This window comes from Pholcus phalangioides, unplaced genomic scaffold, assembly GCF_987345545.1.
Source record: "Pholcus phalangioides strain wild (caught in Gottingen) unplaced genomic scaffold, Ppha-v1.0 ptg000015l_1, whole genome shotgun sequence".
Lineage (NCBI taxonomy): Eukaryota > Metazoa > Arthropoda > Arachnida > Araneae > Pholcidae > Pholcus > Pholcus phalangioides.
In genome coordinates, this window is record NW_028301608.1 from 45,050,837 (window position 1) to 45,078,817 (window position 27,981).

At 33.8% G+C, this 27,981-nt stretch overlaps 1 protein-coding gene across 2 annotated transcripts in view; it reads left to right on the forward strand.

Moving 5' to 3' along the window:
* LOC149076091 (synaptogenesis protein syg-2-like) overlaps positions 1 to 27,981 on the forward strand; it is a 187,033-nt gene that overhangs the window by 100,946 nt on the left and 58,106 nt on the right. Inside the window, exon 2 of one of the 2 annotated variants that reach the window (XM_089243617.1) lies at positions 24,680 to 25,018. The exons of the other annotated variant lie outside the window; for it this stretch is intronic. Within the exon in view, the coding sequence (XP_089099743.1) occupies positions 24,680 to 25,018 (339 nt within the window). The remainder of the gene's footprint in view (positions 1 to 24,679; positions 25,019 to 27,981) is intronic. 2 annotated transcript variants of the gene reach the window in all.

Consider the following 27,981-nt stretch of genomic DNA (forward strand, 5'->3'; position numbering starts at 1 on the left):
GAAAAAGAAATAGTTTATATTTTTGTCCGCCGGAGGGCACTGCAACAAAACAAACTACTGGAAATAGGCCAATCAGCGTCCTGTGAAATCCAGGGGTATAAGATCAACAGTTCAGTTTCTGAATTTTCTTGTTACAAGAGCTTTATAAGGTTTTCATTGGTAAAATTTTGTGAAACACTTCATTCACTATCGGTGAAGTTGCTTTACAAAAACAATTCCCTCTCGTGATGAATTTTTGAACACATTCTTAGAATTATTTTTTTAAATTGAACCCATAGCCCTTTACGACGAACGGTTGATGAGGTAAAGGTTTCATTAGAACTTTAAGGACACCCTGTATACAGAAAAAAGTGGTTTTTTCGTAGAAAGTTTCGAAACAGCTAGATACATATCAGAAAGAATTTATATGTATATATTATGATAAAGTGATAAAAATCCGGTTGTTATACATAAATGGCTATCATACATAATCGCCGAACATTTTGATAAGTTTAATAACTTTCTCTAAATTAATCACTTTTACCGGATATTATGCAAAATTCCCAAGTGTCGCGGTGTTGGTAAAAGCATTAAAAATTGTACTATAGGATATACTCTTCTTTATAATTCATACACATGTATTGTATCATTATATCAGGGTACGATCGCAAAATTATTTATCATTATATCGGGGTACAATCGCAAAATTTTTTAGCATTATATCGGTGTCCAACTATATTCAACACACACATAATAGACTTATTTGGATTTTTTTTTCATATTTACACACCGATAACAATACCAATACACCACACACAATAGCCACTTAACAATATTAATTAATTAACAATTTACAGATAAAATCGATAAACTTAAGTATTTATCAAATTTATCAACGACACTTGGTTATTATGCATAATCGCTGGTAAAAGTGATAAATTTATCAAACTCACCAAGACGATTGGTAAGTATGCATGATAACAACTTATTATGTATAATATATACATATGATCTATCACATTTACCGTAACATATACATTATTTACCAAGATAAATACCATTTACCAGTATGGATGATCAATACTCATCAAATCAAGTTTTTATCTGAAATAAATGGTATTATGCATTTCTTATTTATATTGCAATTTGGAATTCTATGTGAATGTTTACAATGGGAATTCGAGATAATTGGCATAAGGCATGGAAATCTTTATGTTGATATGATTTATTTATACTCATATGAGAAGTATAAGTTTCATTTTCCGTTCAGATTCTTTTTCTGAATGACTACTTGCAGCTTAAAACTCTTCTTTCCCATGCGGCAACAGTCACGTGTCGTAAAAAAAAAATAAATTTAGTTCGACGACGTGAAGGTTATACATAAAATATTTTATGCTCGGTACATCTCGGAGATGCTTGTCTTATACCGCATCATGGAAGGAACTTATTCAGCGATGGCCTTTCCGTGAGAGTTTTGTATTCTTTTGGGAAATCATTCCTGGTCTGAAACACATTTCATTATACGAGAGGTCTTCTTGCCCGGAGAGAGAGAATCTGTTTGTGATATCAAGATTTACTTAGAGATACTCTTAGACGACGCATCTCTTGTCACGTTTTTACGCATCTATTGCATTGGTCATAATATCGGAATGTTCATATCAGGTGAACATAAAACTCTGGCTCGGTTCCTCATCCCCAGGTGTGAATAAAGTCACAATTATTATAGCAAGAAGAAAATATCTTTGAATAGACTACAATTGTTAGAAAAAAATACTCCCAAAGTAAGGATAAATCAGAAGTTTTTGATATAATTTTAGAAAACGTACACTGGGTGTAAAAAATACTCCCAAGCTCGGAGCCCGATTTACGCATGCGCAACATGGACATTGAGCTTTGACGTTTTGGGGAGGGGGGGTGGCAAATTTATAATAGTATATACTTTACTCAAATTTTTTAAATTTTATTTGGTAAAATTTTGGAAATCAAAGAATTCCTAAACCACATACTACAATTTCCAAAGTGTCAGTTATTAGCAAACCCTATTAAATATCAATTTTAATATTATAACAATTACCAATAGACTTAACACAGCATGTACAACGCACCTATTGAAATATTAACTCTGCTACAAAATATGTTTCAATGTATTATAGTCTTTTTGTTTTATTCTCCAATATTCCACATCTTTTTCCCCTGAATCATTATGAAAGGTTTCGTATATTCAAAATGCAAAACTATATGGATCTGTCGTTGCAAACACTTTTTCACACGAACTGTATCAATTTTCATTCTTGGTTGAGGTTGGTGGCATAATGCCACAAACGTTAAATAACGCTAGAGGTTTAGAAGAGATGTTTCCAAATGTTGAAACAGCATTGAATAATCATTGACAACATAACCAATATCAAACTGTGTTCTTGAGGAAGATCATTCTTCTCATTAAAAAAGATTAAATCAACAGTTCGCTCAAGTGTTTTACAAGAAAAAACTGTCATAAAGTCGTCTATTTCTCAAAACTGTCATCTTCGCTTTATTGCGTATTGAATAATAGATAACTCAAAATTAGATTTTGAAGGCATTATCAATTATTTTGCTCATATAAGATTGCGAGAAAGCGTTCATTGCAAAATAATTCATGAAGAAATTTACACACATGATATCCTCATTTAAATTAGTGCATATATTTTTTTCGATGTATTTACAAACAACATGTACAGTATTACCTGGCATATCCCATGAAGTCAAAGTCGGGTACGGGCAAGGCTTAAATTTTAATGATATGATTACCGTTTGTAAACAAAATGCTGAAGACTGAAATTAAATTTTCCTTCAACAAACAATTGGTTATTTAGGCAAAAAGTTTTAATTTCAAGAAGAATAAACAAGAACCACTGAATATCGAATGTTCGGTTTACAGTCGACGCTCCTTACATTGGCTTATTATAACTCGCTGCATGGCATGCTAAGGTGTAAGAGGGCACATCGGTTTGAATTTCAGACAGTCAAGTTGGATGAATGTGAGCAAGAAAATTTTGAAAATGAAAAACACAAGTGCACTTGTCTGTGTATTTTTCCTTATCTAAAGGAAAATAATTCATTATGAATGTCTATTAGCGGACATGTCCTCACACCGGGTTTGAGACCTTTCTTGTCATTTCTCCTTATTCTTGATTCCGAGAAACACCGCCTTTGAGAAATGGAGGGGTCAGTCATGTGACTGTCACACTTAGGTATGTTCTCCCATCGTGTTTTCGCATAGCATTATCGAATTCAAAGTCAAACACACCTTTAGGAAAGATTTCGTTGATATTTTAGCAAAAGAAAATGAGCAGGGGTAGGAACTAGCTCGAACGTTGCATTGAACTAAATGATCTTTATAGGTCATTGTATTTGTTACAAGAAAGCATAATTAATAGGAAAACATTTTGGATATTGGGTACTGCTTTTTATAATGACAAGGTCGTAATGTAATAACGTATGGCAGTGTTCACCAATACGCATCTAGATGCGGGATTCACTCACCAAAATTGAATTTTACTCCTCCAAATTTTGTTGAAGAGTAAAAGTACGGCTTAAAATTGCAGGTATTTTTCTATAGCGTTATCTCTCTGTTTTTAATTTAAAAAATGTCCTCTTTTTATAAAATTGCCCGTTAAAATTTTATGGAGGAGTGAAATTGCTCTTTACAATTATTTTCTCGAATAACACTGACGATTGGTCGTTATAACGTTCGTCGACTGCATTGGAATACTTACATGACACTTTATATTATTAACTGTCACTGATTTTGATAAGTGTTGCAACCAACGAGACCGACCGGGTACATTAACTTTCTCACATTTAAAAATATATTTAAATTAATATACTACCACTACACCATTCATGTGCATCTCGTGAATATTTCTCAGGGTAGTTTCTAACATATTTATGCATACCGAAAAGTGTTGTGCAGACGTAAGAGGTCCCGTGACGTGCTTGGATGGGACTTGGATGTGCTAAGATGGCCATGGGTGTCTCTTAAAGTTCACGTAAATTCTGATTCAAGAATCCTCACTTCTAGCGGATGTAAAATTTACCAAAAAAAGCATCGTTTTTACAACTCATAATTACCTGATGAAACAGAAAATGACTTCCATGAACTTCTGATTCGAAAACTCAAAGTGAAAAAATATAGTGTTAGTTTCCAAGCTGTTTAGTCATCTGTATGGTCAGATTGTTTTTTATACGACACTATCCTGTTAAAATTGGAAATAAAGAACATCATTGCAAGTTATTAGTAAGTAGCAAGGAAGTTTCCTTCTTTGTAAGCTCTCCGGGTTCCGAGATTTATAAGGGTGTCGTGGCGTTTGATCATGCGGAACCCCACTTAGAAACCTGTGTCCCAACCTATTTATGATACTAGTTACACGTTTCGTGTTTGAGAAGTGCTGCCATCTGGCCTACCTTATCTGAAGAGAAAGTATCAGGTGTCCAAATTTCTGCGTTTATATAAAACGTGGTGCTGGAGGTCTGTGAGCCTTCTTTTAAGAGAGACTTTAAAGACCAAATATTTATACTAAAGCAAATCCGATTTTTTTTTCAATACTGCCGTCAAGTTAATATTTCATACAAACCGCTGTAAACATAAATTACTAAAATATTTTTCGCTTTAATGTGGCCGAAGTGTGCCACATTTAGGATTTAGGATTTAGGAAGTGTGACATGTATCAAACTTGAAAAAAATAGACCCAGTTCAAAAATAAAAAGCTTAAAAATTATAATTACAAAATATTTAAATTTCTTATAACGTTAAAATTAAGCGAATTAAACTGAAAAAAAAGACGAAATTAGAAAAGCATATAAATGCATATAAACCTGTTTAAAAAACAGTCAGAAAAGCCCTTTTTTTTTTGGTAAATATACGATGTTGATGATGATGCAAATAACCATCATTCACTTAGGAATAGCAAATAAATATTTGCATTGGAAAATTTTATGGGAACGGATATTCGCTAACGCTTTCCCATTCTATTTATTTTACCTGAACCCACAACTACATCGAAATGAGAAGGAAGAATAAAAAAAAAATAAATAAATAAAACCCCAAAATCTAAATTTATTTGATATCACCAACGAGCTCGGTTGGCTCTGCTTGCAAGGTAAATATACTTTAAGGGAAAAACAAACCTAATTCGTGTAGCCTATTTCAAAGTGGACTCCCGAAACATGCCGTAGATATATACGTAAGCAAGTATACGTATACTCGTAGATTCTGAAAGAAGATCCGACCGACCATTCGTTCTAATTCAGAACTAGGAGATGGAGCGGGCAGAAAAAAAAAATAACTGGATGGTACGAAAAAAAAAAAGGGCAAGGTAATGCTGTATCATAAATCAGAGACGAAAGTGTTCTAACCATTACAGTAATATATATTTATGCTCGCGTCCGCTTTCGTTGCGGCAAAACTGTATGCTTGGTAAACTGTTACTCGAGTTCAACATATATCATGTTTTTAACGTCCGAAGTAGATAGGAAATAGTCACAGAAATGAGACATGAAAAAAAGCCCTAAAAATTACTATTTTTCTTACGGTTTTTACGCGAGTAGGAATATACTGTATTTTTAATGAAACGGGATTCCGGTCATTTGGTTTCAAACATACAGTCCACGCCGCTTAACTGAGTTTCTGATAACCACAACCGAATGGTGACTATATCCGAAAACAATCCTGTTGGCAAATATACAGTATTATACAATGTGTAAGAAACATCATTGAACAATGAATGAATGAAGGCTCCTAAAGGCTGAGCACCATTATCGTAAGTGTGTATGTTTGACTATAAGCATAGGCAGTGCTCGCGACTCGAGAAAGGTTGGAGATCCCTGTTGTATAAGGTAGCATTTTATTTTGCCATTAAGCACAGATATCGAGATATCAAATTCTGTGCGCAGAGAAAGAACAGGACTGCGCAGGTGACACAAAAGAGAATGCGGCCCAAAAATTTATAATTTATCTTCAAAAAAACAGCCAATAAGCCCATTGGTTCCATTCGATCGAACATAACCGATACGCTTACTGGTCGCATTTTAAAGTTTTATAAAAGAACTTTATCAAACTTTCAGTGTGATCTCGGCCTAAGGTCGGTATGACACAATAAAAGTTTAATAAAATTTCATTTATAAAACTTGAAAAATTCAATCCATAAGGCTATCAGTTGCATTTTCTCGAATATGACCGATAACCTTATTGGTTGAATTATTCAAGTTTTATAAATGAAATTTTATGAAACTTTTATAGTGTAATCCCGGTCTTAAGCTAACACTACACTAAAGAAATTTTTTAAAAGCTCTTTGATAAAACTTGAAAAATGAAACCAATAAACGTATCAGTTGCCTTCGAGCGAATGTAACCATTAGGCTTATTGGTTGTTTTTTTTTCTTCATGTTTTATAAATATCTTTTATCATACTTTTATATTGTAATCCCGGCCTGAAAATGAAATCCGAGTTTGCGTAAAACTTTTTACTGTTCAAGTTTATATTCAATTTTCTTTTGCGTACGATTCAACATGGGTCCAGCTGATGTATACTATTGTACATCCATATTGTAAAAAAAAACACTGAATCATCTAATCGTGTGAGTATGTACTGTTATATCCATTCATTATTCAATTCCCACAAGAAATAAATTATTGCTCGGACGTGTTGGAGGCGTCATGCTGTTACCCACCCAAGATGAAGAATCGTTATCCAGGCTAAACTTGGGACCAACTAACTTTTTCCGCTTTTTCTCTCTCTCTCTCTCTCTAGTGGCATGAATCCCAAAGGGGACAGGTGGTCCCTCAAATACTAACAATACATGTACCAACGGACTCCCTTGGAAGTAAATGTATATAGACTGAACATTGTTGTATTCGTGGGCGGTGTATGATGCATAGTTTGTGCGGTCGAGACATTATGGTCAATAGCTGCAGGAGACTCGTGACCTCACGCAAGGATGAGTTCACCTGGAATCTGCCGTAGCTATTTATTATCAACTCGTTTGTAGTATGGAACATGTCGTTTTCTATTTATCTTGATACTTATCAAATTATACTCAGAGATCGCAAGTCCTATCACTGACCCCTGACAAGAAAAATAATCTGATAATCCTTATCTAGTCAGCTGTAGTACCCTTGCGCAACTCTAAATGGCATAGCAAACCTACTAGTATATGGGGTTTTCCACCAAAAGTTTCCGAAAAAATATATGTGTAGCGGTAAATGTGTGATTAATCCTGTTATTATGCATAAGAGCCGGTTAAAAATTATGCATAATCATCCTCATTTTGGTAAGTTTGATAGATTTTTCTAAATACATCACTTACATCATACACACATCTAATCCAGTGATTATGTAAAATAATATCCAAGCGTCGTTGGTAAACAGAATAAATCACACCAAATTCGTCACATTTGCTGGCTGTTATGCATAATTGCCATTTTGCATCAGTAAATATGGTAAATTTGTTGAAGTTCCGCGATGAGATTTATTCTTTAGATGACCGTACGTGTGAGCCAGAGTCAAAACAGGAAATAATTAATTCTAATTTAATGAATTTTTCCAAAAAATCCTCGAAATGTTTCCAGTTTGACGAACTCTGAAATCGGTCCTCGATATAAGAAACTCTTATTTAACAAATTTTAAGTTCGCACCATAATATAATTGTTTCTTATTTCACGAAGTTTTTGCTCGTACCATGATATAACGACCCCAGTAAAACATATTGATATTTAACGAATTCTGCGGTCGGACCCTGATATAAGTAACTCCTATTTGATGAATTCTGCAATCAAACATCGATATTTCGAATCACTAATTGATGAATTTTAAGATTGTACCCCAATATAATGAACTCTCACTCGGCAACTTTAATTAAAATTTAACTATAACCAACGACATGTGGTTATTATGTATAATCAACGGCTAAAGTGATCGTAATTTTTCAACATTTATAAAATTTTCCGATGACACTTGGGTATTATGTATAATCGTTGCTAAAAGTGTCTAGGTCTCAAAAATTTTCAGGACAAGAAAAAGTTGCAAAAATCAAGCATTTTATCACACACATATATCAGCAAATTTCCATTCTATTAATACGGGGTAAATATTTGCTGTATAATACAAGCATTTGAAACTTTTACTTATTTACAATTTATCGATTGGAAGCCAGAAAGTGCAGTAGTCTCATCTTTGCATGAAATGAAATTAATGAAATGAATTTTTAATAAAATGAAATTAAAAATTTAATTTTGAAAATTAAAATTTTAACCGCTAAATATTGACATGAATAGATGTTTATGCGCAAGTTTCCACAGACTGATTTTGCATACAAATTTCTACGTTAATTTTTATCCCTTAACTTCTCAAGTTTATTGCTGTTGTCTTCATAACTCAGACGTCCAAGAATTCTAATACACACTTGTGCATGGGTCTACGTCTGATCATTAATATACCAAAATTAAACACTTATCTCTCATTAGTTCGACGGCAACCCGATATATACACGATCAAATAATATCATAATTACTTAACGCATGATTTTTTAATAACTGCCAGACACGCTTATTAATACCATGGGCTTTAGCTCTTAATTACCGGAAAACAGAATAATCTCTCTCTTACTGGGGACTCCCGCATGCGTGAAATAATCACAATTACTCATCAGACAACATCCATTCCAAGTCAATACATGGAATAATTTCACTTATAATATTCTCAACGCGTCTCTCTACCGTCATTTCTTTCAGACTTTCATTAAGTAAGATAATGCTATCTTCTCATAACTTCATTAATTCTTGTTTAATTAATATTTATTGCTATTCTGCCAAAAGAACCAAAGCATGTCTATATATACCCGTGGTCGGTACCCACATCGCTAATGCTATCTCCTTGCGTTACGCATGCATATATACGTACGCAATTAACTCGGGATAATTTTTTTTAAATGGTAGAACTGATAAGAGGACTGATTTATATTCGAACGTCGTTTAGTGTACGTTCTTCTTATTTGTTTTTCTTATATAAATTTCTGGTCAACAGCCGGGAAAGTAAAAAAAAAAGAAAAGATAAATGATAAATAAATTTTTATTTTTACTTTCCATGGTCGGTGATTCTTAGACTACAACCGGTCTTATCTGTCATTACCGATCTCCCAAAGTAAAATAGGCATAGTAAAATGGTAGCCTAAAAATGAGTGATATAACTTACGAGAAAAAGAAAAAAATAAGAAGGAGAAGCTGTAAAGACCATAAAAGAAATAAAATACTTTGATGCTTCCTGAACTTGAGATCCTTGTCAGCTGAATTGCGGTAGCCAAGGAATGCCTAAACTGTAGTGAGAAAAGTAAGAATCTATTTATCTAGTTTTCGATTAAATCAGTCTAGGAAATTTGTCTTCCAGGTCACGTTTTGTTATTATTATTTTTATTTTTTTTATTATTTATTTTCTCATTTGGAAAGCACTTCACTCTCCGGGAGCGCCGTCAGACAGAGAAAATAACCACTTCTCTTACTGGACTTCAAAGTGTTTCAGATGGTCTTTTCGGATCTTATGTGGTAGTATGTAATTTACGTCACCGTCATTGGCGTCGAAAAACAAAATAGAAGGCAAAAAAGAACTATATAGAAAGATATATATCTCTTTTCCAACGCAAACTTTTTTTCTTCTTCTCTTTAAAGATGCCTCAAATATCTTCATTAAGAACTCTCTCTCGCTTCTTGCGATCTGGCCCTAAGGGTTTTTTTTTGCTGCTGTTCGGGGGAATGGGAGTTTTCAAAGGCCCGATCTGTCAATGTCACATACAAAAGCCCAGTTAAAAACTTTCGACACGGCGGTAACCACTGGTGGTTGAGTTTTCCTCTAGGCGAAAGGTAATGATTTTCGGTTCAGAAAGTGTCTTGTTGTATTCAATTTACTTGCCTCTCCCCCACACCTTTTCCCGAGAAATTATCGATTCGCTGTTGATGTCTACCCAACCTATCAAAGCGGTAAAAGAATGAAATGTAATTCGTGCTCGCTTCTCTCACTCTCCGTCTCTCTCTCTCTAAGCATTTATTTCGTAAGAATTTGCAAATCGATTTCAGGTGGTGTGATTTGCGTAATCTGATCAAGAATTCCATTCTGACAGCAAAGGACTGAGTATTCTTGATTTTCTATATCAAAATAGAAAATTTCACACTGATTTCTGACTAAATATAGTCTAGGAATTGGCTTATTGCTGTATTATTTCATTTTTTGGAAAAATATCCCATTTGGATTTATTGAAGTCATTTGTAACGCAAAATGTTGTAATGTATAATGTATATTTGAGAGATTTTTTTCCCCACAAATTTTTAGACTTTCTACATGAAAAAGTAAATAACAGAAATATAAGGTGTGGTAGCCCAGGTGGAAAAGATACTCACCTAAAGTACCAAAGGATGTTAGAAGGTGTCGGGAGTTCAATATCCGATTGTTACTTTCCTGATGCGCGTGTGCGACAGAAAAGGTGCAACATGACCACAGATAAAGATTGCTACCACAGTGTCCTATATCGAGGGGTTAGCGCTCCAACCTGTTGGTGACTAAGTCAAAATGTCGAACGCTGCCGTTCTGACTTAGCAAAGAAACCGTTGGTGCCGATCTGATTAACCTCTCCCCAGCGCGACCCAACCCGCAAGGGTAAAAGGCTTATATCCCTGGAGGGACAGAGCCTGGGCCGTGACTGGTTTGTCGGTCTGATTAACCCTCGTGTTCCGAAAATGACCGTGGTGCGACAAGAATGATTTGATTTTCATACGCAAGGTCCGGATGTGGTTGACCTAAGAAATCTTGAAAAATGACGCAAGAATTGAAAAGAAATTCTTTTAAAACTAAAAGAAAAATTACTCGAAACGTCAGAAAATGCTATTAAAATAACAAAACAAATTTCTTTGGAAACTGAGCCCGTCATAAATATTGAATGGAGGTAAAAATAAAATTCTTATAGTATCTATTGAAAATCACATTCATTCCTAACATAAACTTCCTAATTTTTCAAACCAACAATTTATAATTTATGAGTGGGTTAGAAAATTTGCAATTTTAGCGCACTGACTTTATCGATAGCATGAATAAAGGCCCGTTTACACGAGGCAAGCGCTTTAGCTGGTAACTTAATTTCAACTTACCGATTCTTCTTGAAACCGTCCACACGTTAAGTGGTACGTAGGCGCTCATTGGATAATTTTTACGGAGGTGAGCGCAGTTAGCGCATGCGCGCTTCAGTCTACTCAAATCCACGGAGAGAGACAGACGCACAACGCGCGGGAGAATAATAGTAATAATTTTTTATTTATCTGGCATTCAGAGAGGTGCTTTTTTTAAAGCTGGTGGGTGAAGATGATCAGGTAGAACTTACGATTACTGTGATCAGAGCCACATTATATGATATTTTTTTTAAAGAATATAAATTTATTCATTTTCACTTACTCAAGGGGGGTATAGTTATATGATACACAGTGAGGACGATGTATATTCTGACTCTAATTGAAGAAACGGTTGATAATATTTAAGTTCATTTAATTTTAAAAAACTATTTACATAGGTTAACAATATTAATTCCAAATAATAAAAAAGGAGAAACTCTTTTCTCACTTGCGCGAGAGCAACACACTGAGCAAGAAGTAGGTCACGCAAGGGAAACAGTTCGCTTGTCCCCTTTTTTCGCCTCTGCCACCCACGCAAGGGGGCGAGAGATGACGCCACAGGGGGAAAAAAGAACACACAACATATTATAAACTTAAGTAAGTCATCGAGAAGAAATATAAGATTTCTCTATTTCTCCTCTAAGTTGTAAATACCGATTATATGATATTTTAATCGATGTTAAAGAGGAGATAATTATGAATTATATAAGCCGAAAATACGGGAGAAGATTCTTGGCATTCGTAGGAAATTCTAAGGGTTAAAAATTAAATAATAAAAATTCATTAAACAAAAATTATTTTCGAAATCATTATTATTTTTTAATTTAATCTATAGAGATGACATCTTTATGTTGAATATTTGATCATGTATTTTTACAACAGATGGCAGCAAATTCGTTCTGGACGAGAGAAATATTCGAAACCCCCCTCTCCAGTTTTTAATATATAAATCCTCCCCACCAGATAAAAAAAATTGAAGATTCAAAAATATATAACTCCTGACATCACGTCGACAGAATATTCCATAACTTTTCCCAACATCGAATAATTTTAGCTTGTTTGAACAAGGTAATTTCCATTTCTATAGTTCAACAAACATTCATGGTGAAGATATTTTTCAATAAACTTGAAGCTTGTGTCCTCTGGCCACCTCACCATCCAATATTTCGGCGGAATTCTAGCGAAACTTCCGGAGACGACGGAGTATGAACAGGTTCACGCTTGAGATCAAAATAAACCCCTCCGTGAGAGAGCAAAAAGACCCCTCCAGAGCGGCAGGTCACGCCCACTGGCGCATGCGCATAGGTCTACTTAACCGGAAAAAATAGAACCGTTCTTATCTGACTTACCAACTAAATCACTTCTGCACTTGCGCACTTGTCAACTAAAGCCGTGTAAACGGCCCTTATCGTATGCATACGTTGTATCGTACTTGGCAACTAAAAATTAAGTTACCAACTAAAGCGCTTGCGTCGTGTAAACGGGCCTTAAGTTCCATACTTTTCTGCAAGCACTGAATGGTGGAAACCAGAATGCTGAAGATTGATATCATGTGCGTCATCAGATCTTCAATATTTCCATCAAAACAAATCTTTTGAAGTCTTACTGCATGCAAAATTCCTACGGATCAAAATCATTCAATACAAAAATTAACAGATTTCAAGATTCCCTCCGTAGTACATGCAACTACTATATACATGCAACGTACTATATTCCCTTTTATATACTGAAAATTCCTCTCTCCGAACAACCCGTATAGGATCAGAATTGCTTCAATTCACTTTCATTTATTGTTTGGTAAAACGTGTGTCCAGCTCTTGGAATTTTTACTGAAGACAAAAATTTATAAAGGAAGATACAATGAAATGAAGTGATGAAATTCTTGTTGTTGTTTTTTTAGCCTATTTTTTATTTTTTTTGAAAAATAAAATTTTCTGAAGTGAAAAGATATCATAAAAATGCCAAAAAAATTCCCTAAAACCTGAAAAAATGTCTTAAAAGTGAAAAATAATTGGAAAATGCAAAAACTATAAATGCCAACATTCAGGTCCTGATCATAAGTAAAGTTTTAAAAAACTGAACTCGAAATTCAATTTGACACTTTAATTAAAGTTAATACGATCTTCTGGGATTACAATAACTATTGTATGCAATTATATTAAATGATCATTTTAAAGAGAAAGACATGGAAACCGGGTGTCTAGTGCTGCTTCCTTTGGTTAACCAGCTTTAAGTTTGAAACCTGAAAATAACAAAAAAATTTAACCACTAGGAAACAGTTGTTTAAAAGCTTAGAATACTTATCAGGTGTACCCCAGAGTAACTTATTTCAAGATTAAAATTTATTTTGTTTTTGAATTCTTTAAAAAACAGATCACACTGTTCGTGTTGCAAAACGTTTATCTAATACCAGAAAAACAATCCCATGTTGATGTATATAAAAATCAGGAACTTAGGATAAACCAAACATTCGGGGGGGGGGGGCTGAAGAGATTATCTCCGGCACAGATGCTTAATCACAGGCAGAACACATCCGATGAAAAACGATGTGTTTCGATAAGTTAAGAGCCAAGAATTTATCTTCCTCTTCTCTTTGTTTGGATTAAGGACATCTACAATCCTGTCATCGACATTGCTTTCTTACTTCCCTTTGATAAAACGATACGCAATCACAATCTCTGTTTCCAAGAAGTTCGGTGAACTTCTCTCTTATATACGTATATTATATGAAAGACACGAATTAAGAAGATTTCAGTTCATTCCCTATCAACTCATAAAGTAATAGATTACTTGCATGGTGCTTACTTTCGTAGTGGTAAACAAGCACTAAATTTTGAGCTGTCATCATCGGTGATTATATTAAATATAAAAATTCTGTAATCTACTTCTTCATTGAACTTATACAAAGGTTTGTGATAGAAACTATCATAGAAAACTAAAACACATTAGTTGTAGAGTTGTGAAATCCTGTTTACCCTAAAATAATAAATATCTTCAATTCACTAATCATAAAAATATTCAATTGCAAAAAAATCTACTAAATAGAATACAATACAAAAAAATATCTGTTAATCATCAATTTAACGGTTATTCAATTTATTTAATTTCTTTTCAATCTCTTCAATTCACAGAATTATTTATCAAGTACTAAAATCAGCTCTTTGATTTAAAAAAACTATGTAATTAAAAATTTTGCTAAATAAAAAACGGTAATTCTTCAATTCATAGATTATTGAAAAAAATTGAGGTCTTCAATTTACTGGCCAAAACAATCTCCAATTTATCGATTATAATAAAATCTGTGTTTTTCATTATAATAAAATATTAGTACAAAATCTTCAATTTATTGATCATAAAAATCTCTAATTATAATGAAATCATCAACTTATTCATTATAATTAAATTATCAACTTATTCATTATAATTAAATTATCAACTTATTCATTATAATTAAATTATCAACTTATTCATTATAATTAAATTATCAACTTATTCATTATAATTAAATTATCAAATTATTCATTATAATAAAATCTTTAATTTGTAGATGAATAACGAATAAAATTTCCAATGAAAAAAAATTCCAAATAAAAAATAAAACATCGGTAAATAATATATAGATTGTAACGAAATTAAAATCTTCCATGTATTGATTATAAAAAATGGATAATTCGATAGTATGAAGAAAGCTCAAACTATTGAAAATTAGTGAATATTAATCTTTCTCGTAATTACCGAATCGCTACATTTACGGAGATACATTTATATTGAAGAATTCCCACTCAATTTCACGCTCGAAAGCTCCGAAAATCCCCATATCAATGATCTTGAGCATTTTTTACTTCATTTTTCTATACTTTTTCACATAATCAGTTCATTAAAAAAATACAGGAATCTAATACATATTTTTTTTTAATTTGCTTACGAAAGAACAATTTTTTTTAAAGAAGTCTCGTCCCAAGTATTTAAAAAAGAATGAGGTTAAGGAGAAGGAAAGTGTATTCTTTCATCAAGTTTACTGTTCCTATGTTTTTAGAGTAATTGAGCTTACCGAGAAGGAGTGGTTTCGAGAGGAAACAACAACAAAAAAGAATGTTCCATTTCTTTTTAAGATAAAAAGAATTTGAAGTAAAATGTGGAAGGAGAAGAATCAAACAAAAAAAAATCTATGTAATTTCTTTCAAATGTTCTCCAGTTTCCAGTCACTTTGAAAAATAGGAAAGAAAAAGGGGGAGTATAAGAAAATGGACTAAGAAACAATGACGGAACTCTTAACGGAAGTTTTTCCTTTTGTATTATTTTAAACTAAAATTCTTTTATTGTTTTTCGGAAGTTTTTGTGGCACGGGATGATCTTTGATTTTGACCATCTTGAGCGAAGAATTGACTTTTGCTCTCGTTTGCGATGTGTGTTAGATTGTTTCTTTTCTTCTTTTCCACATCTTCATTTCTGTATCTTATTCGAAAATGGAAGCATGTACCAGAAATATAAAGGGACGTGACGTCATTAGGATACCTGTATGAGCTGCTTAAACCTAGACATTTCTGGTGTCGAGAGATAAAAAATAAGATAACGTGGAAATACCCGGAACAACATTACGTTTTCCGTACGAAAATCTTCTTTGAAATTTCTTACAAAAAAAACCTTATATTGTTTTTGTTATGTGAACATTTCTTTTTCTTTGCGATTTGTAAAGGCCATCTAAAGCTTCTTTCTCTATGATGAAATATTTTTTCAGCAAATTGGATGATAAAAGGTACATTCGGTATTGATTTTGGATACATATTTTTTTTTTAGCTTTGTACCTTTCGGATTACTTTAAGTACCGTAACGATAACCATACTGATAACAAAGGATTGATAACAGTTAATCAAGTTTTGATATATTTTTTTACTATCCGTAATTACTCGGCAGTTTATCATTTTGTTATAGTTTACGATTTTGTTATAGTTTTGTTACAGTTTGCTACCAGTAATGAAAAGTGTCAGATAGTCGTATATTGTTGATCATAAATCAATATCTAAATTGGAGTGCTAGCTGAAATTTCCTACGGGGAAATGAGTATTTAATTTAACTTGACCTAAAAATTAAATATATTGGAATAAATTAGTTAGATAATGTTATATATGTTATAACTGATAATTACAATTTTTCTGTCATGTTTTCTTAATTTTCGCAGTTGATCTGTTTCACTCGGGAATTGAATTTTTTTAATTCCCCCCCCCCCCCTAAATATAATTTAAAAAGAATATAAAGAGGAAAATTTCCAATTTAATTTCACCTTCTTGAACGGAGAATTGACTTTCGCTCTTCTTTGCGATGTGTGTTAGGTTGTTTCTTCTGTTCCGTACCACAAATAATACATTTCTGTATCTTATTCTAAAATGGAAGTATGTAACAGGAATATAAAGAAACATGACGTCATTAGAAGACCTGTATGAGCTAGAACTCCTTAATACATATGAGCTGCTCAAACCTAGATATTTATTGATTGAAGAAAAAAAATTAGATAACATTGAAACACAACATTACGTTTTCGGTACGAAAATCTTCTTCAAACTTTATACAAATAAGCTGATATTTCTTTGTTTCGTGAACATTTTTTTCTTTTCTTTGCGATCTCTTCTTAAGCTTTTCAATATATATGATGAAATATTTCTTCAGTAAATTGGAGGATAAAAGATACATTCGGTATTGATTTTAGATAGAAATATTTTTTAAGCCTCTTGCCTTTCGGAATTCTCAAAGTATTGGTAAGTAACTAAAGATGCGTAGTATTTATGGTCTGTAAACGAGGTTTCGATACATTTTTTTATATTCGTAATTACTCGGCAGTTTATAATTTTGTTATCGTTTGCTATCTTTAATGAAATGTGTGAGAAATCGTATATTGTGGATCATATATCAATATCTGAATTGGAGTGCTCGCTGAAATTCCCTACAGGGAAATGAGTATTTAATCAAACTTAACCTAAATTAATTATATTCGAATACATTAGCTAAATAATGTTATATAAATTGGGAAATACAATTTTTCTGCCCTTTTTTCATAATATTCGTAATTTATCTGTTTCAATCGGGAATTGACTTTTTCTAATTCTCCCTCCAAATACTATTTAAAAATAATGTAATTTAATTTGCAAATTTTCTAATTCAATTTCACCATCTTGAGCGGAGAATTCACTTTTGCTCTCCTTTGCGATGCGGTTAGATGTTTCTTTTCTTCTTTACCACATGATGCATACACACATTTCTATATCTTATTCGAAAATGAAAACATGTACCAGAAATATGAATAGGCGTGACGCCATTAGGAGACCTGTATAAGCTGCTTAGACCTAGATATTACTGGCGTGGAGGAGAAAAAATAAGATAACATTGGAACACAAAATTACCTTTTTCGTACGAAAATCTCTAAACTTCCTTACAAATAACTCATATTCACTCAAATTTACTCATATTCTTTTGATTTATCAACATTTTTTTTTTTTGCGATCTGTTTTCAGCTTTTCTATGATGAAATATTTCGTGAGTAAATTGGATGATAAAGGGTACATTCGGTATTGATTTTGGATATATATATATTTTTTTAGCTTCGTGCTTTTCATGAATTCTTAAAGTACTGGTAGCAGTATTGTGATAGCAAAGCATTGATAACAGTTATGTCCTGTAAACCAAGATTTTTTTTTCTCTAATAGGGTTGTTAATAAATGGAATCGCTTACCCCCAAGGGGCAGTAAATTCTAACACAATAGACAACAATTGGCACAATTCGAAGACAATTTAAAAAGAAATACAATAAACACGTTGGGGTAAATCCAGAAGCTATCGATTCTTAGCTAAGACAACCATAAATATTTTTTATGCGCATTGTATTATATTTTGTCATGTACAAATGGTCTTTAGTTTTTATGATTGCATTTTAGGCTGCTGTATTTAAAAAATATACGACAACCATATTTGTTATGATCATCCTTTTCCACAGCTACCTCTTTGGATATTTTGCCTGATTGGGGCCTTATATTTGTATTTCTTTATATCCATAATTAATCAGTGACTTATTATTTTGATATCGTTTTGTCATAATTTGCTACCGGTAATGAAATGCGTGTGTAAATCAATATCGGAATTGCATTACTTGCTGAAGTTTCCTACGAAGAAACGAGTCTTTAATTAAAGTTAACCTAAATTAATTATATTCGAATCAAATTGCCAAGTCATGCTATATAAATTGCGAATTACAATTTTACTGCGACTTTATTTAAATTTTTGTAATTCATCTGAATAACTCGAGAATCCGGAATTGAATTTATCTCATTCTTCCTCCAAATATTATTTTAAAAGAATTTAAATTGCAAATTTTCTGATTTAATTTGACCATCTTCAGTTTAAACTTGAGTTGCTTAGACCTAGATTTTTCTGGTGTGGAGAGAAAAGATAACGTTCAAATACCTGAAACAACAACACATTTCTCTTAAGAAAATCTTCAGTATATTTTACTAATAAAAAAGATCATATTCTTTTGTTTTGTTAAAATTTTTTTCTTTCCAACATCTTAAGCTTTTTTTATGATGAAATATTTCCTCAGTAAATTGGATGATAAAAAGTATATTCTGTATTGATTTCGGATCAATACAAAATATATTGATCGGAAAGGCAAGGCTGATCTTGTAGCATTGCCTTTCTGAATTCTCGAAGTATATTGGATTGATAATTATTATAGTCTGTAAACGAAGTTTTTTATATACAGGGTGTCCTGTATGTCCTAAATCTCCCTTTAAGCCGGGTTTATTTAGGAGTAGAACTTTTGCGCCGTGTGCAGCGTGAAACGCTGATTGGTTAAAAACCTGAAATTCTGGGTTTTTTTTTTCAATGTTTTTTTTTACCAATCAGCGTTTTCACGCTGCGTGCGCTGTGGAAACCTGCTCCTAGGAAATCCCGGCTTAAGATCATCAACCGTTCGTCGTTGAGGTGTCGCTCTAATTTTAAAAAATGCTATAAATGTTTTTGAGAACCAATCTGCACCAGTTTTGAAAGTGAAAATACAATTTGTCTGAAAATAAAAAAAAATCTAAATTAAATACGATCACCCTGTCATGAAGCTTCCTATCAGAAAGTTGTTGTCCTCTCTCTTCTGGGGCCCAACAAAAATAATTACACTTTTCCAATATTTGCTGAGATATTTGAATTGGAAATCCGAGAAAAGTTGGGAAATAACAGCGTAAATTAAGAAGAGAAGATTTGTTAAAAGCTATGTTGGGAAAAAGTCGATGCTGTCCTTTCGAAACTTTTTTTCCGTTTTTGAATTGAAATATTTCACTGAATATTGCAGTTAGAATCATGGAGTTTTTTTGTTAATCTCAGAAGAGACAGGCAACAGTTTTCTAATTGGAAGTTGGAATTAGAGGACAGGGAAATCGTATGAGGATTTGAATTTCCTAATCTGTCGACACACTGTATTTTTACTTAACAAACTGGCACAGCGTCATTTTTTTACACATTTTGAGCATTATTTAAATCAGAATCGTACCTCCACGGCGAACGGTCGATGAGATATAGCCGAATCAATACTTATAGAACACCTTGTTTGTACAGTCGAATCCCGTTATAACGAATTCCAAGACACCGGAGAAATCACTTCGTTATAAAGGAATTCCAGGTGTTTGCATTGTTCCTATGTAAAATCTGATGGATTAGAAAGGTGTTCGTTAAAACTGGATTCGACTGTATATATATATATATATATATACATCATCCTAAGATCCTAACCGAACGGTGATATATAGTAAAACCTCCTCTAACGGACACCTCTGAACGACGGAATCATTTTGTTGGACCCGAACACGTCTCACAGACTTAACCTCCGAACAACGACTTCAAAACAACAGCCACTTTGGACATGGAGTCGGAAAAAAAATTATCATATCGTTATGAGGAAAAATTATTTTCAAGCTGATTTTTTTTTTCAAGGGAGTCCCCCCCCCCACGAACTCTATGGGGGGTGGACATTATGTAAATTTTCTTTTCCTGGTATGTTGAAGGCAGTGAAAAAGGGGAAGGGATCACTTATAAGTGATCTATAGTTGTGCCTATATCTTCATATGCACCGCAAGTCACTTAAGTGATCTGTAAATGTGCTGTGGGTCACCCAAGTGAGACAATTCTCAACTTATAGTTCGCGAACCATAGGTGATCCACAGGCTGACATGAAATTTAATTCCAACTTAATGAAAATTATTCAATTCTATACATTTACTGTAATATAATGGTACTAAAATATATATATATTAATGATATTAAAAATTACAGGACCACATACAGTAAACCAGTGGTCAATTGACTTATTTCAGAATATTTAGTGATACTTGGGTTCAGAAAAATTGAAAAATACTGCAATAAATGAACCATTGGTATCCTCCAGAGGGATTTTTATGATGCGCACGTTTCGTTAAGTGGTGGAAGTAGTAAATAAACCATAAGGTATTACTTTCTGTACAGCCACAAGAGTTGGAAAATATAATTAGTATTTTTGGATTTTTTTTCGTAACTATATGTCTTATTGCATGCAAATATACACCACCTACCAATAATTATCGGGAGTTCTACGTATATCGGCATTGGTTTTGGTCTTAGGTGTTTTCCACTGGTATGGCTTCGAATAACTATTTTTGTATATGTATTTCTTACTACTATGATGGGAAATAAGTATACTATTCTCGACATCGTGTTATTTATACGGCTTTGTTGAAACGTGGATATCCCGTACCGCCGAACTGATGATTCATTGCACCGTGCCTCAGAAATAAGCTGTTATACTTTGGCACTTAAACTTGAATGTGGAATGATTGCTATGGCTGGCTCAGAGTTTTGTTCTTAACGTGATCAAGCAGTTATGGGGCGAATTCGAACGAGGATTATGATCCAGACCAGCATGTCTGTGTTTATCAGGCCAACTCGCAATGATAGATAACACCAATGATAGATAACCAGGTTGTTAAAGTAGAGAAACTATCGTGCAGGGTAGGTCTGCCTCTGGACTGCAAATGACTTTATAAAATGAGAATACCAATAAAGGAGACTGTCGACAAATTTTTCTGGTTCAAGTAATTCACACTAAGTTGAGATTTCTAAAGAAACTTTTTTTCTGTAATATTATATTAGGCTTTCGTTTAGGCGTTCGGTGAAATATATTCCTTTTTTGGTCTTTTATGGCATTTTCTGGGATATTTACGTTCACCCCCATCTGCTGCAAGCATCTTCGGAGACTCAATTCCGACAAAATAGAAACTTCCTTCTCGTTGAGTTGGTTGAAATATTGTTTTAGACTCTGATGCCGGCGTTCAATGAAATATCGCGTTAGTGAACCTTTGAAGATGTGATGCCGCAGATGTGAGCGAAACGTCCGAACGTAAATATCCCATACCATGGCCTAACAGCCAAGAAAATGGAAATATTTCATTGATTTGTTTTTTCTGTACTAATCCTGCAAAGTTGATGCAACCTCAGCCAAACCAAGCAACTGTAGCTGTGCCCAAAAATAACAGAAAATTACCTGATAAGGAGATTTCATGAATTGAACGCGCGATAAGTTGTATATTACTATAATAGTCTTGAAAAAAGAAAATAGTGACATTTGAAAGATTGAAGAGCCCCGATTGTAAATCCGTAGCACGTTCTGGCAATTTAGTAATTTCTTTTGGACCGAACAAAATCTAAAACAGATTTCTTTTTACTGTAAATTAGGAAAATAATTGCATTTGGATTCAATCATGGTTTGTATTTGTCAGGTAAATCATTAAGAGAAGATGTATGAGCTTGAGGACAAAGCGCTGGATATTTATTCCACGTTACGATTTCAGTTTCGTCGAATACCCCTTAGGGAGTATGTAATATCAATGTATTTATTCTATCGTGGACTCGTGCGTGATTCGTGATCGCCACGGGGGAAAGCACACATATGAAACGTTCCTGATGCAAGACTCATTGACCATCATCGAGACTCGTAATGGTGGCTACGAATATTATTTATTAATTATACATGAGCGATGAATAATAAAGAATGGGGAGCAGTAGCTATTATCACAACTTGTTCTTTTGAGGCTAGGAAAACCTCACACGATGATAAAAATCTCAATTACATTTCGCTTGTGAGGTTAGTAAACTCGTCTGAAAAGCAATACGCATCGTCCACAAAATCCTCTTGAGGTTAATCAAAAATCAGTCTTTCAGAAATCGTAAGGCAGGGCTATTATGGTCTCGAGTCAAACCTAGAAGAACCCTTTGATATAAATTCGAAACATTAGTACTCTTATATTACGGGGCTGTTACTGAAGTGGATGAAATTATCGTGCTCGGGCTCGTTTAATGGCCGAGTGTTGATCGTGTACGACTGGCCAGCGGTGAGGTAATTGGTCGGGTACCCAGTGCAACGAACGCCAATTAAATGGAAATGAGAATGAGGATGGAAGACATTTCTTCTTCTCCTTGTTCACGAGCTCGTCGGTCTTTCGTAAAACCGAATTTCGATTTGTAGTAGGTATTTCCTTTGGAATTTCTTGAACTCAGGCAATAGATATGGGCCGTCAATGTAGGAGTTAATGTTTGATTTCTCGAAAGAAAATGGCTAGTATCAACTTTAGTATTTCCTAATACGAAAAAAATAGTGTAAGTATAGGATTTGAATGCATTAAACAACTATTATTAGTAGAATTTCACCATCATTTTAGATCATCTAGCACAGGGGTACACAACCTACGGCCCGCGGGACAAGTGTGACCCCCCCCCCCCCCCCCAAGGGGTTTCGTTCGACCTACGAAAGTTGTGCCGGTAGAAAAGTATGAGTAGCAAAAGGTCGACTATATTTGCTTCATAAATATACGGACAATCAGGATCCATGCGGAGATTGTGAATTATTACAAAAAATTGTTGAAAGTAAGTGAAGTTGCCAATTATATAGAACTAAAAAAAGGTCGTCAAATCCATTTAAAGTTGCCAACCAACACTAAAAATTTCTCAATAATCACCAATGGCGGGAAACACACTTCTGAGGATGGAATTTTGTTCATTTCTTTGTAAGAAAGGAAAATGGTGCGTCGCCGAGCTGAATTCGGATATTGTAGTAGATTGAATGATCTTTGTAGATCGTTATGTTGGATGAAAAAAAAAAACCATGGGATGAAGCGGAAAACATTTGGGACCTATCGTATCGTACCGGTCGTTGTAACTGAACGGCCGCCAAAGCACATGGCCGTTATTACGAGCGTCACCTGTAATTTTTACTGATTGAAATAAGATCGTTGTGCCAAATTCCCAATTTTTTGAATGAAATTTTTTGCACGCTGTTGAAATATTATTTATATGTGTATTTATAGCTATAGAAAATTTTAAAGGAGATGTGTACTGATCTGATATTATTTCTCTCTTGAAGATAGAAATAATATCGGATCAATCTCTTTTAATTCATTAAATTATTTTCAACAATTTTTCAAAGTTTAATGAATGCTAAGTGCACTTAGTAAAAGCCTTGCTCTCACAAATCTCTGTTGCTTTATCCCTGCATGATATATTTTGTCTTTATTACTGGGTAATTAATCTATAATGCTGTAAAAGTTTTGCTCTCTAATGTTCACCTAAATATTCCTGACTGTGCTCGTGTGTTTTCCATCAATTCCTTTCCAAAATCTGTATCGGGTTCCAATTGATGTCTCATATATCCCAACCATAAACAATCCTATACATTCCCAACCTTCCTTTATCAAATTATATATTATGATGTATGAATTAAGCTTTAGATGGTTTTTGCTATGAGTCGAATTCGCAACTCCTGGACCAGATTTCCGTAACGTATGAGGGAAAGACAATGTCCATTTTATTTTTATTATCTGAACGTCCTCCTATAAATTTAATTGAATAAAACCCATACGAATTTAGATGAAAACAATCTTGGATTTGGAAAAAATAACTATCATGAAGAGATTTTCAAAAATTATTATTACTTGGAATCTTATAAATACCCAAAACGTTCATTTTTACCTTATATATTTTTTACATAGACGTGGGAGTAAAATTACGTAATGTTCAATAGCATGACAGGATCTCAATTGAGAAAAGATGGATGAAAACAAATAAAAGAGCTTGGCAAGTATCATTATAGAAATAAGCGAGATAAAAATGCATATCTATATGCCTGCCAAGCTGATATAATGATAGAATCTGCGTTTTTGTTGGCATTGCCTCTTCGTCGATTATCGTTACAAAGCTTGAAAAGTTTTACAATTTGATTTTAGAAAACTGATTAGAATTTGTATGAAAATTTAGAATTGTCAGAAATGATTTTCCCAAGTAGTTTAGAATTACTAATAAATAAAAAACTTATTATTTCTTTTTGTTTGTCACTAACACTAAACTAACATTTTTTCAGTAAATAAAACTAACAAAAATTTAAGTTTTTTTTTTTTTAAATTTCAATTTAATATATCTAATTCGACCTCTTTTATTTTTTTCTTTTGTACGCAGAACCCCCTCAGACGCTAGTGGGAGTTGCGGGTTCGACTCTTCACTTGCCTTGCAACATCACTGCACCGACTTCCGACGATGCGGTTGCCTTAGTTTTGTGGTACAAGGACGAATCAACTACGCCATTGTACAGCCTTGACGCAAGAAGGGGCAGCCTGGATCAGGCCAGGCATGCGGCCAGCGACTTGCTCAATAACAGGGCTTACCTCAGCATATCTCACAGACCATCCTCTCTGCAGCTGAAACCTCTGCTTGAGGAGGATGAGGGCCATTATAGGTGTCGAGTCGATTTCAAGAAGGCGAGGACGAGAAATTTCGACGTCGTGCTCACCGTTATCGGTACAGAGAAATACGATATTTATGTATATTGAGTTTTAACTCAACTAAAAAGTATTCATATAGCCTCAACCTCATCACGATTAGACGGAAAATATCGCTGACGCATTTGGAAGCAAATCCACACGTTAATTTATAAAACTTATAGAACGTTCCAGAAGATAAAGTAAAAAAACAACCAGTATTCTGTGATTTTGTAGGAATGCAAATATCCAAATAGTTCACATAAGAATAAGAAGATAAAACATATATAAACGAATATCATAATATGTAAAAAAGCCCTATAACTCGAGAACTTTTTTGTAAAGCAAAATATAAACAACCATAAATGGATAAAACTACCGCTATTGGCTGGATATCGGGAGGGAGCACGATAAAATCAAGTCCGATCCCTACAGCAGCCAAGACGAGAATGCATTTTGCCTGTTGTGGCCTTGTCAGAAAGTATCGAAATTACCATAAATTCCTTGCATATAGTCCGCGGCGTCGTATTAATTCGCCGGTGCCGATTTCACTGCTTAGAGAAAAAATACCATTGCAGCGGCATAAAATCCGCATGTGAAAATTTGATTCGTCAATAGCGAAATTTTAAGGAATGGAACAAATGGATTGTTACGTGATTTTTTTTTTTAAATCGACTGTAAATTACAGTAATTCGACGATTTACTGTAATTTACGTGTATATCATCTATAAATATTTGAACAATTACTTTTTACAAATTAATTCCAAAAAAATATTTACATTAATCATGAAAAATGTATAGCGTCTTAGAAAAAAGTACGAAGAAGAATACGATCTGCTCTAAGAAATTCCGAGGTCATTTTAGCACATAATACGTGGATTATGAGTCAGAAAATTCAGTACAGTAGGCCCTCGGTGTTCGTGCATTTCATTTTCGTGGTTTTTGTATTCGCGATCCCTTTCCCTGCTTTGTTTTTAAAAACACTGTTGAGGTAATATAATTCTCGTTTCGGATCAAAATATAAGTTGTGCGTGTTAAATAAACGTTTAAAAAAATTTTAAAAAGATTTTTCTGTTGTTTCTAATATATATACAAGGCTGTTTAAATGTTTCTAAAAGTGAAAAACTTGCAGGGAGAACTCGAAGTATTGACAAAGGTTAGCTTCATTGCTGCGGTTTCCCGTTATTACGGCATCAATGAATCTACAGTAAATATACAAGAAAAAGTAATGTGAGATTCGATCAGCTGTTGCTTTAAGTACACCTGCTACTATATAGCCGTGAGAGGCATGTAGATGCCTCTTATGTATGAAATGTTGTTTTTCTGTGGGTGCGATGAACTTCAGCACTGTAGCCGTCGTTATTTAATCTGCAAATCCTGAGAATTTTTTAGAAGACAAAGTTCATTATGAGCAACATAACACAGGTTTCATAAGTTCAAATCGGCAATAGATTGTTTCCATGAAATATATCCGTCTGCGGTACGTTTCTCACATGTGGAAAAATTGGTAAAAGAAAATCTGTTACTATACTCTAACAAATTAACTGTAATTTGGAAGTAACTACTAAAACAGACATTATGTTGTTCTTTCCAGAAAGTATCGCCTTGAATCACTGGAGCCTTCTCTTCCACACAAAGTAGATACTATAAAAATCAAATGCCTAAAGTACAAAATTTTAGGGTTTGGGATATTCGCAGATTTTCCGTATTCGCGGTCACTCCTGGAACGTAAACCCCGCGAATACGGAGGGACTACTGTAATTACAAATCCAACATGCTGATTATGTGTGTGAAGAGTCCAAAACATTCACATTACCAGTTAAAATTGGGTATTTACGATATTCGGATTGGACGAAGATATCTCTGTCCACTTGTTCAGCTTATTTCTGTGTCATAGAGATTAGGATGGATTTGAATATGAAAAATATAAGTCCAGACATATAGAATGTCCAGACTGTTCAGTTTGACGCTAAGAGTCTCTCTGTGTGGATACACACATCCTTATTTTTCAATGTATTTTCTCTTAGCTAAATTTTTCATTTTACATGAAATGGTTCAAATTTTTAGAAGGAGAAGTGGAGGTACACACAGGGTGATTTTTATAGAACCGACCCCCATGGATATGATAATAATTCCGTAGTGGATGAATGCAATTGCTTAACATTGACATATATTAATTTTAAGGGTTGCTGAGTCTAATCTAGAAATAATTTCCTGATGGGGAGTCTTGTGTAACATGTCGAAGGGCGTCAAAGAAAGCGAGAATTCGTCCATAAAAGATCGCATTTCTGCTGAGATCAGAACACTCACCGAAGGTACAATGCAACGCGTCAAGAAAAAAATTAAATGAGTGGCCACATGCCTTCAAGAAAACGACACTCACTTTGAACAACTGTTCCGATCACAACTAAAGCTACTCTAACACACAGTGCATAATCCAAGGTCAGTTACCAAATAGCCTACATAATTACAAGTATATCTTTAGTAATACACCTTATTTTCTGGGGATGGTTCTATGTGTGAGTCACCCTGCACATTTGTAAAAGATTCCGAGGTGGACATGAGTAAATCAGGCTCGAATGACAGTAATTCTGATTTCTCATGATGGTTGGAGCAAAAATTCAGCTCACGATGCGGCTGTTTTACGTTAGCGCGTGTATCCACATCAACAAAAATGCCCGTTAACCAAATCCGTATTCGTTAGTCGAGGAAGCAAAATCACGAAAAAATCTTCGTTATCCGAAAAAAAAATCGTAATCTGAGATATCACTGTATTATCATATACATTTTTGTTTTTTAATGTGAGTGATTTGCTCCAAACCGTAGAACTCGGTCAACCACGTTTTATTAACAGTTATCGTACGTTTTTAAACAACTTTATAGGCCAACAGTAAAATTATTTATTGATCAGAATTGTTTTTTTTTTATTCAGAGGTTGGAATCTTAACATCATGTATAACCACGGACATCACGAAAAAAAATAATATCCAATTTCACAATAGA